The sequence below is a fragment of the Catharus ustulatus genome, chromosome 6 (assembly GCF_009819885.2).
Source record: "Catharus ustulatus isolate bCatUst1 chromosome 6, bCatUst1.pri.v2, whole genome shotgun sequence".
Taxonomy (NCBI): Eukaryota; Metazoa; Chordata; class Aves; order Passeriformes; family Turdidae; genus Catharus; species Catharus ustulatus.
The window spans coordinates 46,529,095-46,548,639 of NC_046226.1; the positions used below are offsets into that span (position 1 = coordinate 46,529,095).

At 42.0% G+C, this 19,545-nt stretch overlaps 2 protein-coding genes across 5 annotated transcripts in view; one reads left to right on the forward strand and one right to left on the reverse strand.

The window, feature by feature from the left end:
• CHID1 (chitinase domain containing 1) overlaps positions 1–14,602 on the reverse strand; it is a 105,531-nt gene extending 90,929 nt beyond the window's left edge. The window contains exons 1-8 of the mRNA XM_033061614.2: positions 14,479–14,602; positions 13,939–14,172; positions 7,140–7,282; positions 5,805–5,954; positions 4,355–4,487; positions 3,370–3,414; positions 1,940–2,046; positions 569–630 (exon numbers count right to left, since the gene is read on the reverse strand). Coding sequence (XP_032917505.1) covers positions 569–630; positions 1,940–2,046; positions 3,370–3,414; positions 4,355–4,487; positions 5,805–5,954; positions 7,140–7,265 — 623 coding nt within the window. The 5' untranslated portion in view covers positions 7,266–7,282; positions 13,939–14,172; positions 14,479–14,602. The remainder of the gene's footprint in view (positions 1–568; positions 631–1,939; positions 2,047–3,369; positions 3,415–4,354; positions 4,488–5,804; positions 5,955–7,139; positions 7,283–13,938; positions 14,173–14,478) is intronic.
• A 211-nt stretch (positions 14,603–14,813) lies between these two features.
• Positions 14,814–19,545, forward strand: part of AP2A2 (adaptor related protein complex 2 subunit alpha 2) — a 44,032-nt gene continuing 39,300 nt past the window's right edge. For all 4 annotated transcript variants that reach the window (XM_033062184.1, XM_033062186.1, XM_033062185.1 and 1 more), the window contains exon 1: positions 14,814–14,974. In XM_033062184.1, the coding sequence (XP_032918075.1) occupies positions 14,908–14,974 (67 nt within the window). In that variant the 5' untranslated portion in view covers positions 14,814–14,907. The remainder of the gene's footprint in view (positions 14,975–19,545) is intronic.

The following is a 19,545-nucleotide window of genomic DNA, read 5'->3' on the forward strand; positions in this document are numbered from 1 at the left end:
TTCCCCCTGACATTTTAGGCAGCAGAGATCTGTAAGAAACACTGTGCTTTAGAGAAATGGATGCCTGAATTTCCTGAGAAACTATCAAAAAATCTTCAGATTCCTGCACTGAATCATTCATTTCACTGCCATATTCTGCCTTTTCCTCATGAAGCAGAAGTTTGGCATTTGCCTTAGGTCTTGAAAGTATTACACCATGTCACGTCCCACCCAGTAACTCAAACCAAACAGTATTACGATAAAGGCCAATGCCAAGATGGAAGTGAGTGTGCAACCAAGGTACCCTCTAAATCCTGGTACAAAGGATGCAAAATCATGCAAAACTCAAGTATGAAAGACTAACATGGCCTGCTAAACCCACTGTGAAGATTATTATGTAATCTTTGGTCTCATGTAGAGTGAGGTAAACCCCTCTACTTCATTTTAAGATAAGCAGAACAACCTTTAGCTGTTCTAGAATGAAGTGTATTTATTTATAAAGACCTATTCAATTCAACATGGACAAATTTCAAAGGATGTTTTAAAGGAGATGATTTTAAGGAATTGCATCCTAGAGATTTATACTCACGTTTGCTTTTGATTTCCCAGCTGACTCCAAACTTCAACTACAAAACCATCAAAATTTTCATTCTAAATAAAGAGAATTGCCAACAACACACAGTTAATGAAGATGCAGTTATTTTTCTTGTACTATTACAGATTGAACATTCTTTGTATTCTTACACCAGATTCATCTTTAACACAGCATTTCATGGAGAAGTCCAAGAAAAACTTAAATAATTTAACAAACACAAACATGCAAAAGTTGAACTAATAACTATTAATTGAACTAATCTCTATAAGTTATCCATTATATCTACTTACAGAATAAAGCAATATTGTATTAGGAAAATTCAGATACTAATGAAAGGTGGTTGTTAAGCAAATAACTTGATGCACTTTTACATTTATATCAGGGAAAAAATTCATTGTCTCTTGAGTCTAAAGATGTAAATGCTAATTCAGCATCAACATGATATCTTCCACAATTTATACAAAGTCTCTCTTTGTATAATTCATTCTGAGCATGATCAAGGATACTGTTGCACTTGAGTTGACTTCCTTAAGAGGTCAAACATTACTGAGGACCTAAAATTGATGTAACGGTTACAAATTTTACAAATTTTAGGAAATTACTCAGTGTAACTCTATATCCAACTTCCTCTAGAGCACTCTAAGATTTCTTTATGTCATGTAGCAAGTAAGAACTCTTATTCTGACAATAAACAGGCTGCCATGAATGAACCACTAATGCTGAATGTCTTTTGGGTGCAACTTACCCCACACAAGGGATAGCTCAAAAGTCATTAGGAAAGGGGTTGGTCAGAAACCTTAGAAAAATTCCTCTTCTCCTCTCCCTTGTCTCTTAACATTTTGAGGAAACTGTTTGATCAGACCTGAGAAAAACTGTTCAGTAACACATATCCAGCGAGTGATTCTTGGTATTAAAAGTGGCTCCTTAGCTTTACCACACTGAACCTGAATGTATTCCTGTGTAGAAAACAGCACTCATTGCACCCATGACCCTTTTTCTGCCTATCAGAAAATACTACTATGCAGTTTAGCCACAGCTCAATAATTACATTTTTAATAGAAATGTAAAAAATTTAAAGCAGCCAATAATCATGTGTCTAGCTGTCAATGACAAGGTTATGTTGATTAGATTAAAGTAGTCTCACATTAGACTCATATTCACCTGCACTTAAGTGTTGCTACACTTCATATCTACAGGAACTGGACACATACTAAGACACACTATTAAGAATCCTGCCTCATTATTGTTTCAAACAAATTTTATTTTGTAGAATACAAAATCACGAGAAATGAGAAAACATCTATTAGAAAAGGAACCAAATATCATCTCACACTATTTTATAAGCATCATAAATAGTTTTTTTACCTTGGCTAGCAGAACCATGTTCTTGGAAAGCTCCTCTATCTCATCTTCACTGTCAAAAACACTCTCAAAGTCCTGGTAAGTCCAGCCATCAAACAAAATTCGAGGCACTATCAGGCAAAGTTGTCAATCAGTAGTGAAAATTAAGAACTTATTATCTACAATGGAAAGTTTCTGCAGAAACAGAATACAGCAGATACAACCAGAGATGCCACTAAAAATCATATCCCATGACTGAGATAATTGCTTTTCCACTCTGACCAACTTCAGCAGCATAGATAAATTGACACTGTAGAACATTCTTCTTCATTTTAACTTTAGTTAATGATCAGCACTGATGCAAGTTCTGAGAGAAGATACCTTAATTTGATTGAACGACCTAAACTGAACTCCCACTTAAGGCCTCAAGTAGAGTTTTAAACCAGCAACAAGACACCAATCTTTAAGTTGTGCATGTCTTATACTACCATAATGAGGTAGAAAAGTTAACCTCAAACTCTAATTTACTCCATACACAGCCCTATATTTCTTCACTCTTCTATTCAACTCAAGGCCTAAGACAATTTTTCATTTTTGGAAAGCACTTGAGCTTGTGTAATTTCTTTTTCTAAAAGCACAGAACATTAAAAACATTCAGGAAAGCTGCTGCTGGAACAGTCGACAATCACGCCCACAGGAAAAGGCAATGGATTTTATGGAACTATGTCTAAGCCCCTTCTAACTATCATGGTTGCAAAAGAGTGTTTTAAAAGAGTATAGAGAGATTTCAAAGGTTTATCCTCTGGCAGCTGAAGTATGTTAAAATATCTGACTGAGCATTTAATTTTTCTAATACATTTCAAATTTCATACTCCCCTCTGAATCAAGAAACATTTCACAGTTCCACAGAATTCTTGCTATAGACAAATGTAAGAAGTCTAGCACAGCAGAATCTCTACAGCAATGTTTGCCATTTTCCCTACAGACACACACTGTAACACATCCCAGGAGTTCCCAGTTTCAAGGGGAGAAGAGTCAAAGCAGGACTTTTCTACTATCATGCAGGAAAGTCTTACTGACTGACTCAGATTTGGATTTTTTAAAATTCTTTTTAACCACACAGAACCCCAAGCAAACAAGTTTGAGGACTTCTTTCCCCAGGGAGGCACGCAGTGTTATATACTAGCATCCCTCCAGGGAGGGCACTGTAACCCAAGATTTATTCAGAAACAAGAAGCTAAGGCAAAACATAAATGCATCAAGACGGTCACCACTTCAGTTACTTAACTTTCTACAGTAAACTGCTTTAATTTTTCTTCTCAGACATCCTCATACAGCTGTGCTAAGGTAATTTTCCTTCCTCCCCATACAGACCTGGAAGAAAGCCTTCTCTTCCTCTCCTAGCAGCAAAAGAAGATAAAAAGTAAGCAAACAAACATAAACCAGAGGCTTACCTATTTTGATGTTTTTGGAGGTTTTTCTCACATCTTTTATCCAGCCTGTCAAACAGTATCAAGTAAGACAGTTGATAAAATATAAATGATGTTGACAATGACAACATATTTTCAACCATTCTTCAAATGATGTAGCATAGTTTCATTATACACATCTTCCTGCCACAGACTAGCAGTTCATAATCCACCCAGACAGAGTATCCTGTGATGCACAGAATCTGAAGCCATGTACCTGCACCACAGCATTCACTACAGCCTTACAATAGCCCCCACTCAGCCCTGCTTAGTTCTGCCTCACTATGGAAGATACCCTAGTGCCTACTCAGAACACTTCTGCAGCCATCAGGCATCACCTGGGAGGAATGTTTGATTTTTGACTTTAAAGTGTCCCATCCACTCCTCTTGGAAGTCATTGCACTAGGGTGAATTTGTTAGCAGGCACTAATACAGTAAGAATTATAGCTATTTATTGCTATTTCATAGAAAATGAAATTTCACATTCAATCAACTTCAAAACCATGAACTAGTACATACTAGCTGAAATTTAAACTTGCTGCCACTTTTCTTGCAATGAAGGAAAAAAATTCTCTTCAAATTAAATTTATCTTCCCTTTCTAAAACAAATTCACCTAAAGGCTTTTGCAAAGAAAAAAAGTCAAAACCCACAACAGGCAAAACAACTGCAACACCAAAGACTGTTTTCCCCGTACAGGATCTTTGCCCTTTCCTTTCTTTAAGAGGGGCTTTGTGGATAGCATGGTGGAAAAGCCAATCTTCCTACTTACACTTTTTGACAAATAAACAATGTGCACATATGGAAGCAGGTGAGGACAGAAAGAAATTCACTCTGAAGAAAACCCAAAAATATGGAATGGATGAAAGTACTTCACCATGAGACACAGCCAGAAAAACCCACTTAGTATGCCAAAGCTACCAAGTCTGTAACAATATTGCAATTCATATTTGAAGAAAAAGAAAATAACACCTTGATCAGCATCATGGAGCCCAGTGAACTGGAACCTTTCCTTCCCTCTCCTTTTCACTTGTAGCCAAACAGGTGAGATTAGTGTAAATTTGTTTCCAAATAGTTTAGCAATGTCATAGCCATGGTTGTTCCACTTGAAAAACAAAGGAGAGAAAAAATGTGAGAGACTCAGAAGCAAGAGATACAGTTCACTTCACTTTTGACCAACATAAATTCTTTAACAGAAATGTAATCATCAGCTAGATCCCTATTCATTCATTTGAGAAAAACTTCTGGCATATTGCTTTCCTTTAAAGCTCTTGGAAGCTCTGATAGCTACATGAAAGGCAATCTTCAAATTGTGCTAATTCACCTAAACTACAGCAAGTTGCTTGTAGATTCCCGCACAGTTTTGAATTCACAGACTCTGAATTTATGTTCAAGAGAACTTGAGAATGGTGAAAATTTATAGGACATCTATTTGTCTTTTGAGCAGTGTAAGACAAAAACAAGTGAACATAAAAAAAGGATGAAACATTTATCATTCAAGAATTAGAAAGGATAGCAAAAGACATCAGTATGACAGCAGCATATGATTTTTACTGTTGATTTAGCAGGTTTGAGTTGCAGCTCTCCTGTTCTGACTTCACTGCAACTTCACCTGACTCGCCACTGACAGGAGAATACTCTCATGCCTGTTAAAACCAGTGTTAAGGAAGCTTCCCTGTCTGACCATTCAAGAGCCACTCTGGCAGTCACACTCCAAATCACTCCAAACTTTCACTGCTGAGGGTGACTCCAGTGACCCCAGGGGTGCCCCTCTTGGTCCCTGCACATCTCACACTCACAGTCAGACAGGGTTTGGCTCAGTCCTGGGTTTCCCATGGCAGAGTCCCAGATGTCTGGATCCCTAAAGCAATTTAATCACGGTGCAGTAACACAGAAACAGCTCGAGCTGGTGCATCTGGGGAGGGACCTCCAACAAAGGAATCCCCAGGTTCTGTACCCTCCATGCCTGTGATAGTCTGGGGTCTTTCTGCTGAGCCCTTGGCTCCTGCTGTGTCCCAGTGTCCAGTCACCTGGCCAGTGTCACAGGTTCCTGTGCCCTTTGCTGTGCAAAGGGTCAGCACCAGGTCACAGCCCCTTACCTGGGACTCCCACCCAGGCACAACCTGCAGCTCTCACTGCAGCTGCACACCCAGTACCTGCTCTAAGTGTATTACTCAACACCAAGGAAAAGAAAAACAATATGACCTAGACATCCTCCAAGAGACAAATGGGAGAACAAGGGTTTGATACCACCTGAACCCCAAGTCAAGTCTCAGATACTTCTCTGGCTATTTAACTGTATTTTACTAGGAGCCCCCATTATTACAAAAATACTTTTAAAGCAGGGATGCAAACTTGCAGGTTAGCACAGTCTGCTGCATATTCATTCAAAGCATAAATTTTATTCATTGTATCAACTTACAGGAGTAATATATCCCAGAACATCTCCTGAGAAATGTCGTTCCTTCATCTTCTTGGAGCAATAACTTTTATGCTCCAGTATAATATCCTTTGCTTTTGGATCCACGACTACCAATCCCCGGTCCTGAACATTTTTATCAGAATGCAGCTTCTGTGGAGAGAAGACAGTTATTAGAACCAGTTATATGAAACAGCCACTTTCAACGGCAACAGACTTTAAAAACAACAACAAAACAAATCACTTCATTAAACTCTGAGCACTCCTTTTAAATGATGCAGAGCACTTTGATTTAGAACTGAAACACACAAGTCCTCAGAAATGATTTGTCATCATCAGTAAGCTTACTTTGGAAAGTAAAAAGCATGTAAACAAAAACCAAAACTCAAGACATTATAAGAGTAAAGGACATAATTTATGGCAGCTGATGGTGTTCTGTTTTCTAATCAGTGCTTTCTCTCATGTTACCCCCAAAATAATAAAAAGGGGTTAGGAGTTCTTAACCAAGAATTTGAAGACAGTTTTTAAAGTGGATATATTTTGGTCTGAGAATGCTGTATTGTGGCTACTGAAGGTCTAGATTTTAGACACTCTTCTTTAGGGAAGATGATTCAACTGACCCAGCAGATAAAAACAGAATGAGAAGATATAATTAGATGCGCAAGGTGAGTATGCCGAAGCCATCTATTGATTCATTGTAAGAAATATAGGGATAGGATATGGCCTGCCTTAACACCTTCTATTACCCTCACTACCTGCAGATGAGATTTGCTTCCTGGTAGATGTTGAGCAAGTAATACAAACAGTGACAGCTGTATATGCATAATGATAGGAAACAATAACATGCTCAGCAAGTGAAGAGAGACTTCAGCATGCTAGCTCTGCTTGCTCTGATTATTGTGGGACTCTGAATCATTTCTGCCTGCAAAAGAACTACTGGTTAGAAGGCTCTTCAAACTCTTTCATCAGGATACAGCCTTCCGACTGGCAAGGCTCCATTTCACCAGTAAATGACCCAGAGCTCTTGGCCCAAACTACTGTTCCCCACCCTGGTTTCCAAAGGGATGGAAGTGTGTTCCCTGAGGGGACAAAAACTTCCTGCTTCTGCAGCATGCATAGACGACAAAGCTCCAGAAATCTACATCATACATTTTAAGAAGTGAACCATTTGTGACACACAGAAAAGCTGAAGGGAAGGACAGTTTCAAGTTTTATCTGAATATAAGTTTCAGCGGAAATGCATTAACACTGTTTTAACAGAGGTAGAGGCCATTTACCAAAGTTCAATTAATTCACTGCTCATGTTAGATAAGACAAGAATTTCATTATTTCCCTTACCTTTTCCTCCAGTTTTTTTGTAGCACCTTTCTTTGCATCTGTTTTTGACAGGGTACCTTCAGCTAGCCAGCATATCATGGCAAGAGAAAGTGAAGCACAGAGAAGCCTCATGACGTTTTTCCCCATGTGAAGTTTATCTTCTCCTGAAAATGTAAGAATTTAAATCTCTGTGAACAGAGGAACATAACAGTTTCATTTGGTTTTCTTGTCTAAAAAAAGTCAATAAATTTTCTTATCTTCTCCCATTTAGACTTATTAAGGCAGTACTGTTTTAACAGTGCTTTTGCTCTGGCAACAAAAGCAGTGCATTTTAAGAGATTATTTCTAGTCTCAAACATCTTTTTTTGTCCCTTGTTTTAATAGCTGTGGCACAGATGAAGTGGGTTGGACCCTTGCAGCTTCCTTTTTAAAGGATCCCCCTAAAGAAGTACAACTGTTGACAGCTGAAACTGAGATGTCTGCTGCACAGAACAATTATTGTACCACCTTACCTTTTCTATAGCAAATAAGAGATAACATTTGTTTGTGTCTGCTCCTACCTAGCCTGGTCAGTGTGTCATAAATTAACTAACAGATATAAAGAATTACAGCTATTTGCTTACAGCTATGTGTCTTTACTGTAACAGGTGAGACCTTTGCTTCCGATTCCATGCCAAATCACTGATATAGAAATAGAAGAAAAAAAAAGGAAGGGGGGCAGGCATGTCCTTTTTGTCTGGAAGAATAACTTTGACAGTTTGTCCTAGCTCCAGATAAAGGAACTGAGAACTAGTAGAAACAGTTCTGTTGTGTGTTCATCTATCACACCTTGTATCTGTAGGAAGACTTTGAAAAAATCAGATAGAGCCAGAGTTTGTTTTCCAGCCTCTCCCCAGTTAAAAGTTGCACTGGTTTCCCAGCCTAGCTCCCCGTTGTGAATAAGGAGAAAGCAGAGGAAAAAATATTTGGCATTTGGGGAACCATGGCTCTAGATCTGTATCAAGCTGCTTCTCATAAATACAAGATCCTGATGGAGAATAGGTTCTTTTCAATATTCTGAATTTTTGTTGAATTTAAAAAACTATCTTGCTTTCTATATTACTCTACCACTCACTCTGAAGACCTACAAGCTCACATCTAGAAATCATATTTAGAAGACTTGCTCTACTGGCACTGATAATAAGTGCTGCTCAAAGTTTGAGTACTTTGTTTCTATACAAAACATCAAGTGAGGGATCCCACAGCATGAGCCTGAGCCTCTGAGTACTGTGGCAGAAGGAACCATAAAGCTTCAATGGAAATGTACTCAATGAAACAGACATGAAATCAACAACCCAACACGTACTTGGATGTGCCTGGCTTAGCAGTGAGATTCTGAAAACCAAAGGTATTTATTGTAGGATTTAGGGACTCTGCTGGAAAAGAGGGGAATGTGTGATTAGGCAACAAAGTAGAATGATGATGGCAGAAGTGCTTGAAAAAAACAATGCCAGTATCACCAAAGAAAATCAAAAATCTCATGTACAAAATTATTTGACGATTTTAGTCAAGTCTTTTATAAACTACAAAATAAAAGCAGAAAGCCTTCTAATATTTCTTGGATCCAGGGAGTGTGGTAAAAGTTAAATAGCTATACTGCTTGAAATTCACTATTATGAATAATTAAGGTTTTATGCTTCTACTTTGACTTCAAGGTCACTAGTAACCCCCTGGTTTTCCACATTCTGTAAAATGAGACAAAGCAGGTTGCTTTTGATAGTATCTCCTATGTTCCATCTAGCTTGGCAAGATCTATAAACTACTGCAGAGAGGAACAATTGAGAGCCTGAACAGTCAATATAAGTCTTAACTATTTGGACAGGATATCAATTCTCCCAGAAGCTTGTATATATCGATTTGAAGGTGTTTGATTTCACTTTCAGAAACAATTAACAACAGCATCCACTTCCCTGAAAAGAAGATAACATCTAACAGCTGAAGAACAGAAGCTTAAAAAACCATCACCGAACTCTAATTAGACATCAAAATGTGCTCATTTCCTTAACAGGATCTGTCAAATATTGTGAAGTCAACATCCACTCCTAGATTTACGGGAAGCACTGAGCCTATTGGCAATTTGGTTTCTGCAACTGACAGCCCAGTATCAACTCTTGGTTGGACACTTATTAAAATAGCTTGTTCTTTAACAACATCAATGAAAGGCATCACTGTAACACAGAAGATGAATCGGTCAAACTTTAAATGCTCTACATGGAAAATATAAGCATGCATTTTGCAAGCTTTGCAAAATTAAATCTTCATCAAACTTTTCTTCTATGAACTCTCTGCCATTTTTCAACACTTCTCAAATTAGCTGAACTCAGTAAAACTGTCTGAACCTGGCACTCTGTTTATCTCCTCTATCACTGCAAAATGCAAACAGAATTGAAGACTGCCTCTATGTCCTTGTCTAACTGATACTAAGGACAATTTAAAACTTAAACACCATTTGACAAAGTGATCTGAACCCCAGGTTTTTCTCTTAGCCAGGTCACACTTGCTTAACCCCAGCCTCCACATGAGGTAACACACTTTTAGCCTGCTGTTTTAAATTTATGTTCATTTTTAAAAGCCAGTAAAGCTAGCACAGACTCAGGCTGCCCAAAATAAGCAAGCAAAGAAACTAAATGGGTAGTACACAACACTGAGTTAATGCTTATAGTTTATTTATAAAGAACAAACTAGATTCTAGCTACATTTGCAGAAAGAGCCTGCATCACTTAGTGCAGAAATATCAGGAAGCATACTGCTGATGCGTTTTTAAATGAAGCAATAAAAGCTATACTGGGGAGCGAAGAGTGAGAATAAATCCGTTTCTAACCCGTGTAAACATTAAGTCCTCCCCTTTTGTAAAGCGCTCCACTTCGACTGTCAGAATTCCCTCCCACACTCGCCCGACTCTGGAGACACCAAAGCTCGCCAGGAGCCCGCACGCCTCCTGCTACAGCATCAGCGCCTCAGCGCCCGCCCCGCCGCGGCCTGCCCGAGCTCGGAGCCGGCGGGGCAGCCCCGGCCTCCCCCGGCGGCTGCGTCACCCGCACCGCGGCACGGCCGGGCCCCCGCCCGCCGGAGCGCGGCCTCACCCCCGCCCTCTCCCCTCCCCTCCGTCCCTTCCAGCCCCGGCGGGCCGCGGACACCACGTACCGCCCGCCGCCGCCGCGGAAGTGCGGGCGGGCGGCAGCGCCCCGCCCCGCCGGGCCGGGCAGCGCCAACATGGCGGGGCGGGAGAGGCGGCGGCACAGCCGGACAGAGCCGCGGCCGGGCTGGCCCAACCGCGGTGCTTGGGGCTCGTCTGCGGCTGAAGGAAGGAAATGCTAATAATAGTGTGACTGTAAATTCCCATCAAGAGCCTCTTGGTTTAGCCCAATCTGCAGCAAATTGATACAGCTCTAGGTGTAGCCTGGAGGAGATTCAGGAGTGACCTTATCGCTCACTGCTGTTGCCCGAAAATAGGCTGTAGACGGGTTGGGATCAGCCCCTTCTCACAGGCCACCAGCAACTCAAGAGGAAATGGCCTTAAGCTATGCCAGGGGAGGTTCAGGTTGGACTTTAAAAGGAATTCCTTCATAGAAAGTGATCAGACGCTGGGAGAGGCTGCCCAGGTAGGTGGTGAAGTCAGGATCCCAGGAGGTGTCTAAGAAAAACTTAGAGCTATGGCCTAGTTGACATAGTGGTGTTTGATCACAGGTTGAACGCGATAGTCTCTGAAGTCTTTACAAAACAAATTGTTTCTGTGATTCTGGGAAATAGTGTAGGTAAATCAGGAGCTTAGGCTAAAATGCACACTCTAGCCTGAAGGAAAAATGATTGTATAGGTAAGGCTGCGGAGAGTCTGGGTGTGCAGAAAGGAGGGTAAAATCTCGGACGGCTTTTAACAGGCTCTAAAATAAAATATTATGCTTCTAACTGAGATTTTTATTTTCTTCTGATTTGACCTTCTACAGTTTGTGTTTCTGTGTGAAGCATGGGTTGTGTTACCGCCATTTTTACTGCAGCAGAATTTTGTTATAACCCTGTTATTTCACAGGCTGCTTGCAGGGACTAAATACCCTATCAAAAGACTTGATAAAAAAACCTGATGTGTTATATCATGATGTAGTGGCAAAGCCAGCATATCCTAGCAGTGTGCTTCCCAACAGAAGCCTGCCTTCCTGTGACCTGCTTTCTGTCTTGGTTACAGTTTGGTGCAACCTCCTAGAAGCTGAACTGGAAGGCTGCCTTATTCTGCTAAACTGCCCTCTTCTTTCATTCCCTCTTGTGTAAAGAAGATCTTAATGAACATTTGTCAGAACTGAAAAGAATAAAGCAAATATTTTTCCTCTGAACAAAAGTCTTGTCATTGAAGCAGATATGTGGTCTTCTATGCCCAGATCCATTCTAAATTTCTGTAAACTTAGAGTTTCTTGATAACGATATTATCCTAACTTCGTGTTTTCTAGTGTTGAAAGCAGCACATCTGATTCTCTAGAATTGCAGAAGGCACTGTGCTCTCTGTTAAGGGATAATGAATGTTAAATGTCCAATACAGAAATATGGTTGTGTATGCATGGTGGAGCCACCTATTCTCTTTACTCCTGAGTACTTTTTGCTCCCAGTAATGGCTGGAATGATCACGAGGAGCAGAAGAAAACAATAACTGGTGAGAGAAATGTGAGAGAAGTAAAAAAGGGAAAGGAACAATTCCTTTTTTGTAATTCCCACAACTGCATCTTCACCAGCTGAAAACACTCAGATGAATGGTAATAGTTTTATGAAGGTCAGTGCTATTATTAAAGCCTTTTTACCAAAGTGCAATGAAATCCTGAAAAAAAAATTAAAGAAACTCCCATATAAAATGGGAATGAGGGGACAAACATTCTGGATTTGTTGGCAAACAAATGTGGTGCCAAAAGTTTTATGTAATACGAAAATATTTCTTGGTACTAATATTTCTTGGTGCTATCTCCCCTTTAATGCTGATTTTACAGTAATTATAAGTACATTAAATAATCATAATATCTTGAGATGGATAGAACCACTTCTGTTTGGTTTTAGGCAGTCTAGTGTTTTATAGATGTTAGGCTCAAACCAAAATATTTTACAGAATTGCCAACTCTGTGTTTGCAAAGGGTTGTGCCTGGTGCAAGCTCTGTGCTGAGTAACAGCCGAGTTCACATTACAATGTTTCTTTCAGCCAGGATGCATCTGGAGACCATTACAGATTCTCTTTCCTCTAGCTACCTCTTATTCACATAAAATTTCTACCTTGTCCCTACCAAGACATCTGAAATGCACTACTAAGTTATGAGGCAGAAAGGACAGTCATGCCTACACATTTATCCTGATTGCACAAGCCTCTGTTGAGGCAAAAAGACAGGGAGCAAGGAGAATATAGTGAAACCTCAAAAGCCAGTCAGAGGAGGTTGACATAAAATAATCAGAGCATGTGTACTGCATACTGAGCCCCTTCAAATGAAACATTTAGCTGCATAGTTACAAAACTAGAGGCATCCACATGTTAACCACCTGGATATTTTCCCAGTTCTCAAGAATTTTCTGCTCATGCTTACCTTGGTACTGCCACAGCTATTCTGCTGGCAGTATTTAAGCCACTGCTGAAAAGGCAGTTGGATACCTGCATGACTTGCAGTATTGACAGGAATACAGCCAGACAGGACTGATAGACTGGAGCCTTTAGGTGTCACTGTGATCTTAAGAGTATAAATTAGCTCAACATTTTGACTAGCTCAAAAAATAATTCTTTTTTTTTTTCTGATCACAGAAAAAGCCCCATTTGGTGACATGGAAGTTTTCATTTTCAAAGATGCATGAAAATTATTATTAAGCATCAAAATCTATTTGTAAGGCTGTGGAAAAGAAGAGTGTTCTTCATGAAAGCCTACAAATAATCTGAGTTGAATAATAGACTAATTGTGCACGGCTGCCTGTAGTTGCACTTGGCCTACAAAATGGATCCAGGGACAAAGGGATAATTGCGCGGCTACCACATGCTGTCATCCTGCCCTTCTCATAGATACTTGCACAACTAAAAAGCACTCATGTAACAAAGTATCCTGAAAACACCCAGAATAGACCCTTGAGAGGTGACCTGAGGTGTGCAGATGCTATCAGAGGGTATCAGCTATTATGTAGATCATTACGAGAGAAAATGTATCACAAAATTAAAGGTAGTGGAGCTTGATGAATCTAAACAAAATGCAAGCTCTAAACAAGGAGAATTAACCATGGGAACAAACTATCCAGGGCAACAGTGAATTTGATTCTGTCAGTGACAGAATGACAATGCCTTTCTGAAAGATACTGTAGCTAAAAGCTACAGGGCTCGGTTCACTAGGGGTAAAAAAAAAAAAACAAACCCAGATGACGTGAAATGGCTTGAAGTATGCTGAAATAGAGGTGAAATGACTGATTGATCTCCAGTAGGCCTAAGCCCCATAGTTCTACAAGTCATTATTCTCCATGAAGCATACTAAATCCCTTGCATCATGACTGAAGCCCCCGGCATACTTTTGGTTAGGCAGTCTAGGCCTGTTTTGAGACCATTTGAACCTATTTTGAGCTGAAGATATTAAACGCTCTGCACAGTCCCACCTCTTTGGCATGTTTAAGACAATTTAACCTTGAAATGTTTTCAGCCTCGAGAGCAGATGCGTTGTGGGACTGTGTCACTCTGAATGTTTACAGCCATCAGGTGGAACATGTGGGAGGAACATGTGGAACAACGTGCCCGGGGAATCAGAGTGGGAGTCTCTACACGAGCACAGAGCAATGCACCACTCACCCAGCCGATGGCAGCTCACAAGGGGGATGTGCCTGAGGATGGAGCTGCACGCAGCAGCCTCCGGGCTCTCAGTGCTCCCAGGGACTATGCAGGGCCCGTGCAGTAGATCCTGCGCACTGTTTTGGGGTCCCTTTAGAGGAGGAGAACCAAGGTACAGCCTCCTGCAGCCCACCCTGTAGGAAGCATGTTCTTACGGACTGTACCACTGAGAATCTGTACCTTGCTCTTCACATCCTAGAAATAAGATTCCAGATCAATAGTTTGCTCAAAGCTTAGCGATGAAGTGAAATTTTCCAGTATCTTGACCGGCCGTCCCTCTCCTCCCTCAGCAGTTACATCCTCTGAGGTGCCTACGAAGCCCGGTATTTCACCTTCAAAAATCATCAAACTTCTCGGCCATTAGGGTCATGAGAAAAGGAAGGGATTAGGCTGTTCCCGAGCAGGGAGCATGCAGTGAATTCACCCTCGGGCACAATCACCCAGGGCATGCAGTGAATTAATACAGTGAATTCACCCAGGGCACACCCTGCCGTCCCTCACCTCGGCCCGGGCCCGTTTGCCCTCACGGGCGGTGGCTGCAAATCGCGTCCCAGCAGCGGCACGGCCGATCCTCGGGGCCCGGCCTCCAGCCAGCCAGCCCCTTTGGGCCGCAGGGTCGCACGGCAGATGCCCGGGAGCGGGGGCACATCCCGGGGCACATCCCGGGGGACGGGCGGGGACCGCGCCCGCCGCGGCTGCGGCACCGGGAGGCGCAGGGGGCCCGGCGCACCGCGGCGCTCCCGCCTCCGCGCGGCAGGTGGCGCCCGAGCAGCGCCCGCCCGGCGGCTGCGGGGGCGCGGGAGCCCCGGCGGCGCCTGCGCGCTGCGGAGGCGGCGGCGGAGCGGCCTGAAGCAGCCCGCGGGGAGAGCGGGCGGCGGCTGCGGGGGTTCGGCGTGTCGCGTCCCAGGGCGGCCGTGATCGTGCGCCACGATGCCTGCGGTGTCGAAGGGCGATGGCATGCGAGGCCTGGCGGTCTTCATCTCCGATATCCGCAACTGTGAGTGGCGTCAGGGCCGGGGCCTGGGCTGGGCCGCGCCGACCGTCGCCGTGGGCTGGTTCCCCGTGGGGCCGGGGCTTCCCTTCAGTCCCCTTCCCCGTGCTCCCCTCTTCCCCTTGATCCCCGCAGCGAGCAGCTCCGAGCGCTGCTGTCTCACGAAATGGCGACGCGCTCGGGGGGGCGGCGCGGCGGGGAGGGGGGGCAGCATAAAGCATTTGCCCACGGGTTTGTGCGTTTGGGGTGGGTGGGTTGGGATGTTTGCCTCCCTCGTCACCACCCTGTCACCCCCCTCGCCCGTCCCTGAGCGTGGCGGTGGCCGCCCCGGCGGAGGGGTGCCGGAGGTCGGTGCCGCCGTTGTTCGCGATGCGCCGGAGCGGTGCCGGGGCGCGGGTGGGTGTGCGGCGGGGCAGGGAGAGGCGTCCCTGGGCTCCTTCCAGATCCCTGAGCGGCTCTCGGTTCATCACGTCACTGATGGAAAACAGGCCTCTGTAGGCGCCGAGAGCAGGGCCCTCCGTGCGTGTGCCTAAGCTTGGTTTAAATTGGCTTTAAGATTCTGCTTTGAGGGAATTCAGCACTTGTGATCAGTGTAATTAAAAACGGGATGGAGGGGGTGCGAGTAAGTGCCCCCCCGAGAGAAGTGGGGGGAGCGTGTCTGTGAGTGTGCAGCGGGAGAGGAGGAGTACAAATCTGCTGCTGCTTGGTGAGAGGGGGAAGGGGGTATGTGTAGGGGCGCTCATCAGTGCTCAGTCTTCTTTTTTGTCCGAGAACTGCCTACGATAGTTTAATATTAATCGGAGTTAGAGATCTAAGTCTATGATGTGGCAGGAATTGCCTGGAGGAGGGCTAAGGTCGCTGTGGTTGGTGTGATGAAACAGCTCTATTTTGTCCACCTGTGTGTGTCTCTAGATCACTTGAGGCTATTTTAAAAACAATGGAGGATTGGCAGTAAGATCTTCTCTAAAGATATAAACAGATTTGAAGAATTTTTTAATGCAAATTATGTTGTTCTGACTGGGCTTGTGTTGGGATTATTTAACCACACTAGCTTGGAAAACTTCGTATTGATGACTTCTATTAGAAAAAAAAGCCTGGCAAAGAATTAAACTGGTAAAATGAGATCATTTCAATGCAGTGTCTTTAAAAGCAGGTGATTTGGACTTCCAGACATGTGAACAGGACCTTTATATGTAAAATTCAAGGTTGATAATCGTCCTTAGGGCAGAAGCTCTTTGAATGGGGTAGTTTTTCAAAACAGAGTTGCAGGACCTTAGGTTGCTTTAGACTTGACTCTGATGCAGGTAAAAGATGGCTTATAAAATGTGTAGTGCAGCAATTCAAAGTTACACAAATGCTCTTGTGCTTTGTCTGGTTGGCCTTGCTATTTAGTGAGCATTTTCCAGTATCCTGGTGTTCTGTGCAAGCTACATGCGTAACAGAATTCCACTTGGTGTCACAGTAGTTAAGACTTGCTGTTGTGTCTACAATTCACAATGATATTTTTAATCATTATTTTCATTGATTTAGCTAGAAGCAGTATGACTTGATTCATCAGTGTCTCATGTCTTGCAGTTGGTTAACTGTGTCCACTCTTGTTTTCAGTGGGATTTGCTAGAAGTAAATACAAGAGAAACATTCGGGCTCTTAGGTTTGTAACCTGTGTTCGGGGATACGGAATAACAACATTTAAGGTTGTAGGATATAATAAATTAGGTCCTTATTTCCCCATGTGGCTGTGTGGGAACAGAGCTGAAGCTACTTTGGTCTAGATGGGACAACAAACTTCTTAAGCTGTAGCTATCTGCAGGAGGCAAAGATATAACTTACTGGTGATACAAATAAAATGTTAACACTTTGACTCTTTAATAGTGGTATATCTCAAATGTTTTGTCTCTGTCCAGACTGATGTTTGGGAGCTGTAATTACTTATGTAATTACTGTCTCATCTTCGTAATGAAAAAAGTAGCAACGTCTTCTAAACAGCTGCAGAAGAGCTGGAATTCCCACTAGTAGGTGATGTATGAAGCTTCCAAATAACTGTGAATGGCATTTGAGCCTTTCTTTTAGTGGAGCTCTGAGTGCTGCCAGCTAACCATGGGCTAGTGTACACTGAGTAAGATTCACAAAAATACTTCCTGGAGTATTCACAAGAATACTCTCTGGAGACTCTGGGCTTTGCAGGTACTGCTATTGGCTAAAGCTCCCTCTTTGCCTCTTCAGTGAGGAGCTAGATATCAAGAACAAAAAGTAGCAGCTGTTGAGGTGAACAGCATCTTTTGACTAAGCAAAGAGAGCAAGTGTTCCTTTTCTGAGAAGGGAGGGAAGCTAGACACCATGTGCAGCTCTTGACCTGTATTTCTAGCCTTAAAATTGGATTAAATATCTGATAGTTGCAGTGACATGCAAAGTTCTGCTGATATTCTTAATTTCAATCCAAATTTTGGCTTTGTTGGACTCTTGTAGCTATATTTAATACTGCCACAAAGGCCTGGCACTTTCAGTTTGCCAATAGCCTTTCCAGATTATGAGTAATGGTGAAACATGCTGTGTATAGGGGGGTATATTGAAAGATTCTGCACAGATAAGGATTCTACAATATAGATCTTGCTGAAAAATGAAAGTACAATTGTTGTGTACTGACTGTGCTCAGGTGGATGCACAGCATGTGATTTCAAATAATTCAAGTACCATGAACTTCTGGAGGGTACTTGTGTAAATTTTGACTGTCTAACTTTGGAAATGCTTGATCTCCTTACGACAAGATTTTTTTTTTTGGAGCATTTGTATCTACAATGTCTGCAGCACTACATAGTGCAGGATTCTCTTACAGGTTGGATATATTGCTGATTTGGACTGATGCCTGTCTTGCCTGTCTTTGTACCAGTCTGTTACAGGTTTCACCTAAGTTTTTCTTGATAGCAGTTTTCAGTGTTTACAACTGTAGCTGGTTGTGAACAAGCAGCTCGCAGTACCAGCCTGTCTTTAATACCTAAAAGCTTGGTTATCACTTCTGTGTTGTTTAGACATATTTTTGGCACATGGCTTATCTATTAAACTTCTTGATTTTTGTCTTACATCTATGTCAGATGTAATTTTTAAAGCAGACTATTTTAAATACACTGATTTCTCAGAAGTCTGATGTTTTTAATTGAAAACAGTTGGCAAACTACTTGTAGCAGCGGTTGTAAAATATTTCAAGGCTTAGAGAGGCTTCTTAACACTTTGACTTTCCTCTAGTCTCTGTGAAGCTGTCACATTGAGTGTCTTCTTTCAAAATGAAATGTTCTTTATTCATACCAAGATCAAGTGAATTTTCAAAATATGATAATACAAGAAAATGAATTATCCTTCAGTTCTTTACAGCTCTCTAGAATTTTGTTTCGGGGCAGCTTCTTATTGTAAGCTCTGTATTTTGCATATGGAGGTCCTAGTGCAGATGACAGGTAAAAATATTTTTTAGAAAATAGTCCTTTTAGAGATGTCTGTCAGTTTGCCAGTAGATGCCTAGATTTTTCTAGAGACTTACTCATTTGGATTGTTTTGTAACATATATGAATTACTACAGTAAGTAGGTTTTCAGCTTATCTTTCATAGACACCAGAGAAGAGACAAGAAAACTACAGGTTGAAAGCCAAACTGCAGTACTTGATTAGGATAGCCCAGTTAATTAGTGCTTGGTTGGTGTAACTGAGAAAATAGTTAGGTGTGGCTGTGCTGTACAAAAGATTATGGTGGAGTGGGGCTGAAAGCTCTGAACCCTGTGGTTTGGTGAAGTGCTATCCAAACTTAGGAGTTCAGGTCAGGAGGAGTCCTTGTCGCTGCATGGATTATGAGCCTCATGAACTAAAGCCTAACAAGGTCTGCATGTGTTATAAGCGTAAGGACTCATGCAAGGACTATTTATTCTTAAATAGTATGTTGTCTTTTCTTGTGTGTATACTGCAGAGCTACTTGGCTTATGCAAGATGGTGCTTTATAAACTCTCCAGCTGTCTTAGCTGACAAATGCATCATCACGGTTCTGTTTTCATTTTTTTGAGTACAGCATTATGCTTATCTCGCAATGAAATACTTTTAAGTCATTTGTCACTCAACCTATTCTGCTGTGGCAACATTGCTATCTACTTATTCACCCTGAAAACCAGGAAAGCTTGCTTCTCTCCTTTCATTTACAGGCTGTAATGTAGAAATAGTTTCTGTTACAATATTAAGTGTATTACTGGTAACCCCCTGCTCCACAGTAAAATTGGGAAGCCATTTCCTCTTGGATTGCTGAAATGTGTCTACATAGAGGCAAAAGCTGCTTTTGTCACAGGTTTGGAGGACAAGACAGTTCTTAATTTCCTTTGCTAGGTAACTGTCGTACCTTTTCAGTTTTGCCCCAGAAGTTGGACAGAGGGAGGAAGGATTCTTTAGTTTGTTCTCCAAATGTTTCTTTGTATGTTTTCTTCCAAGTTACTGTTTCTTTTTCCTCAGGTCATATTTTTTCCTTAAATAAAATCCAACAAATCTAATAAACAAAGGTCTATCTCTTCTCATAGAACTTAATGCATTAAATTGTCATTGCACTAGACA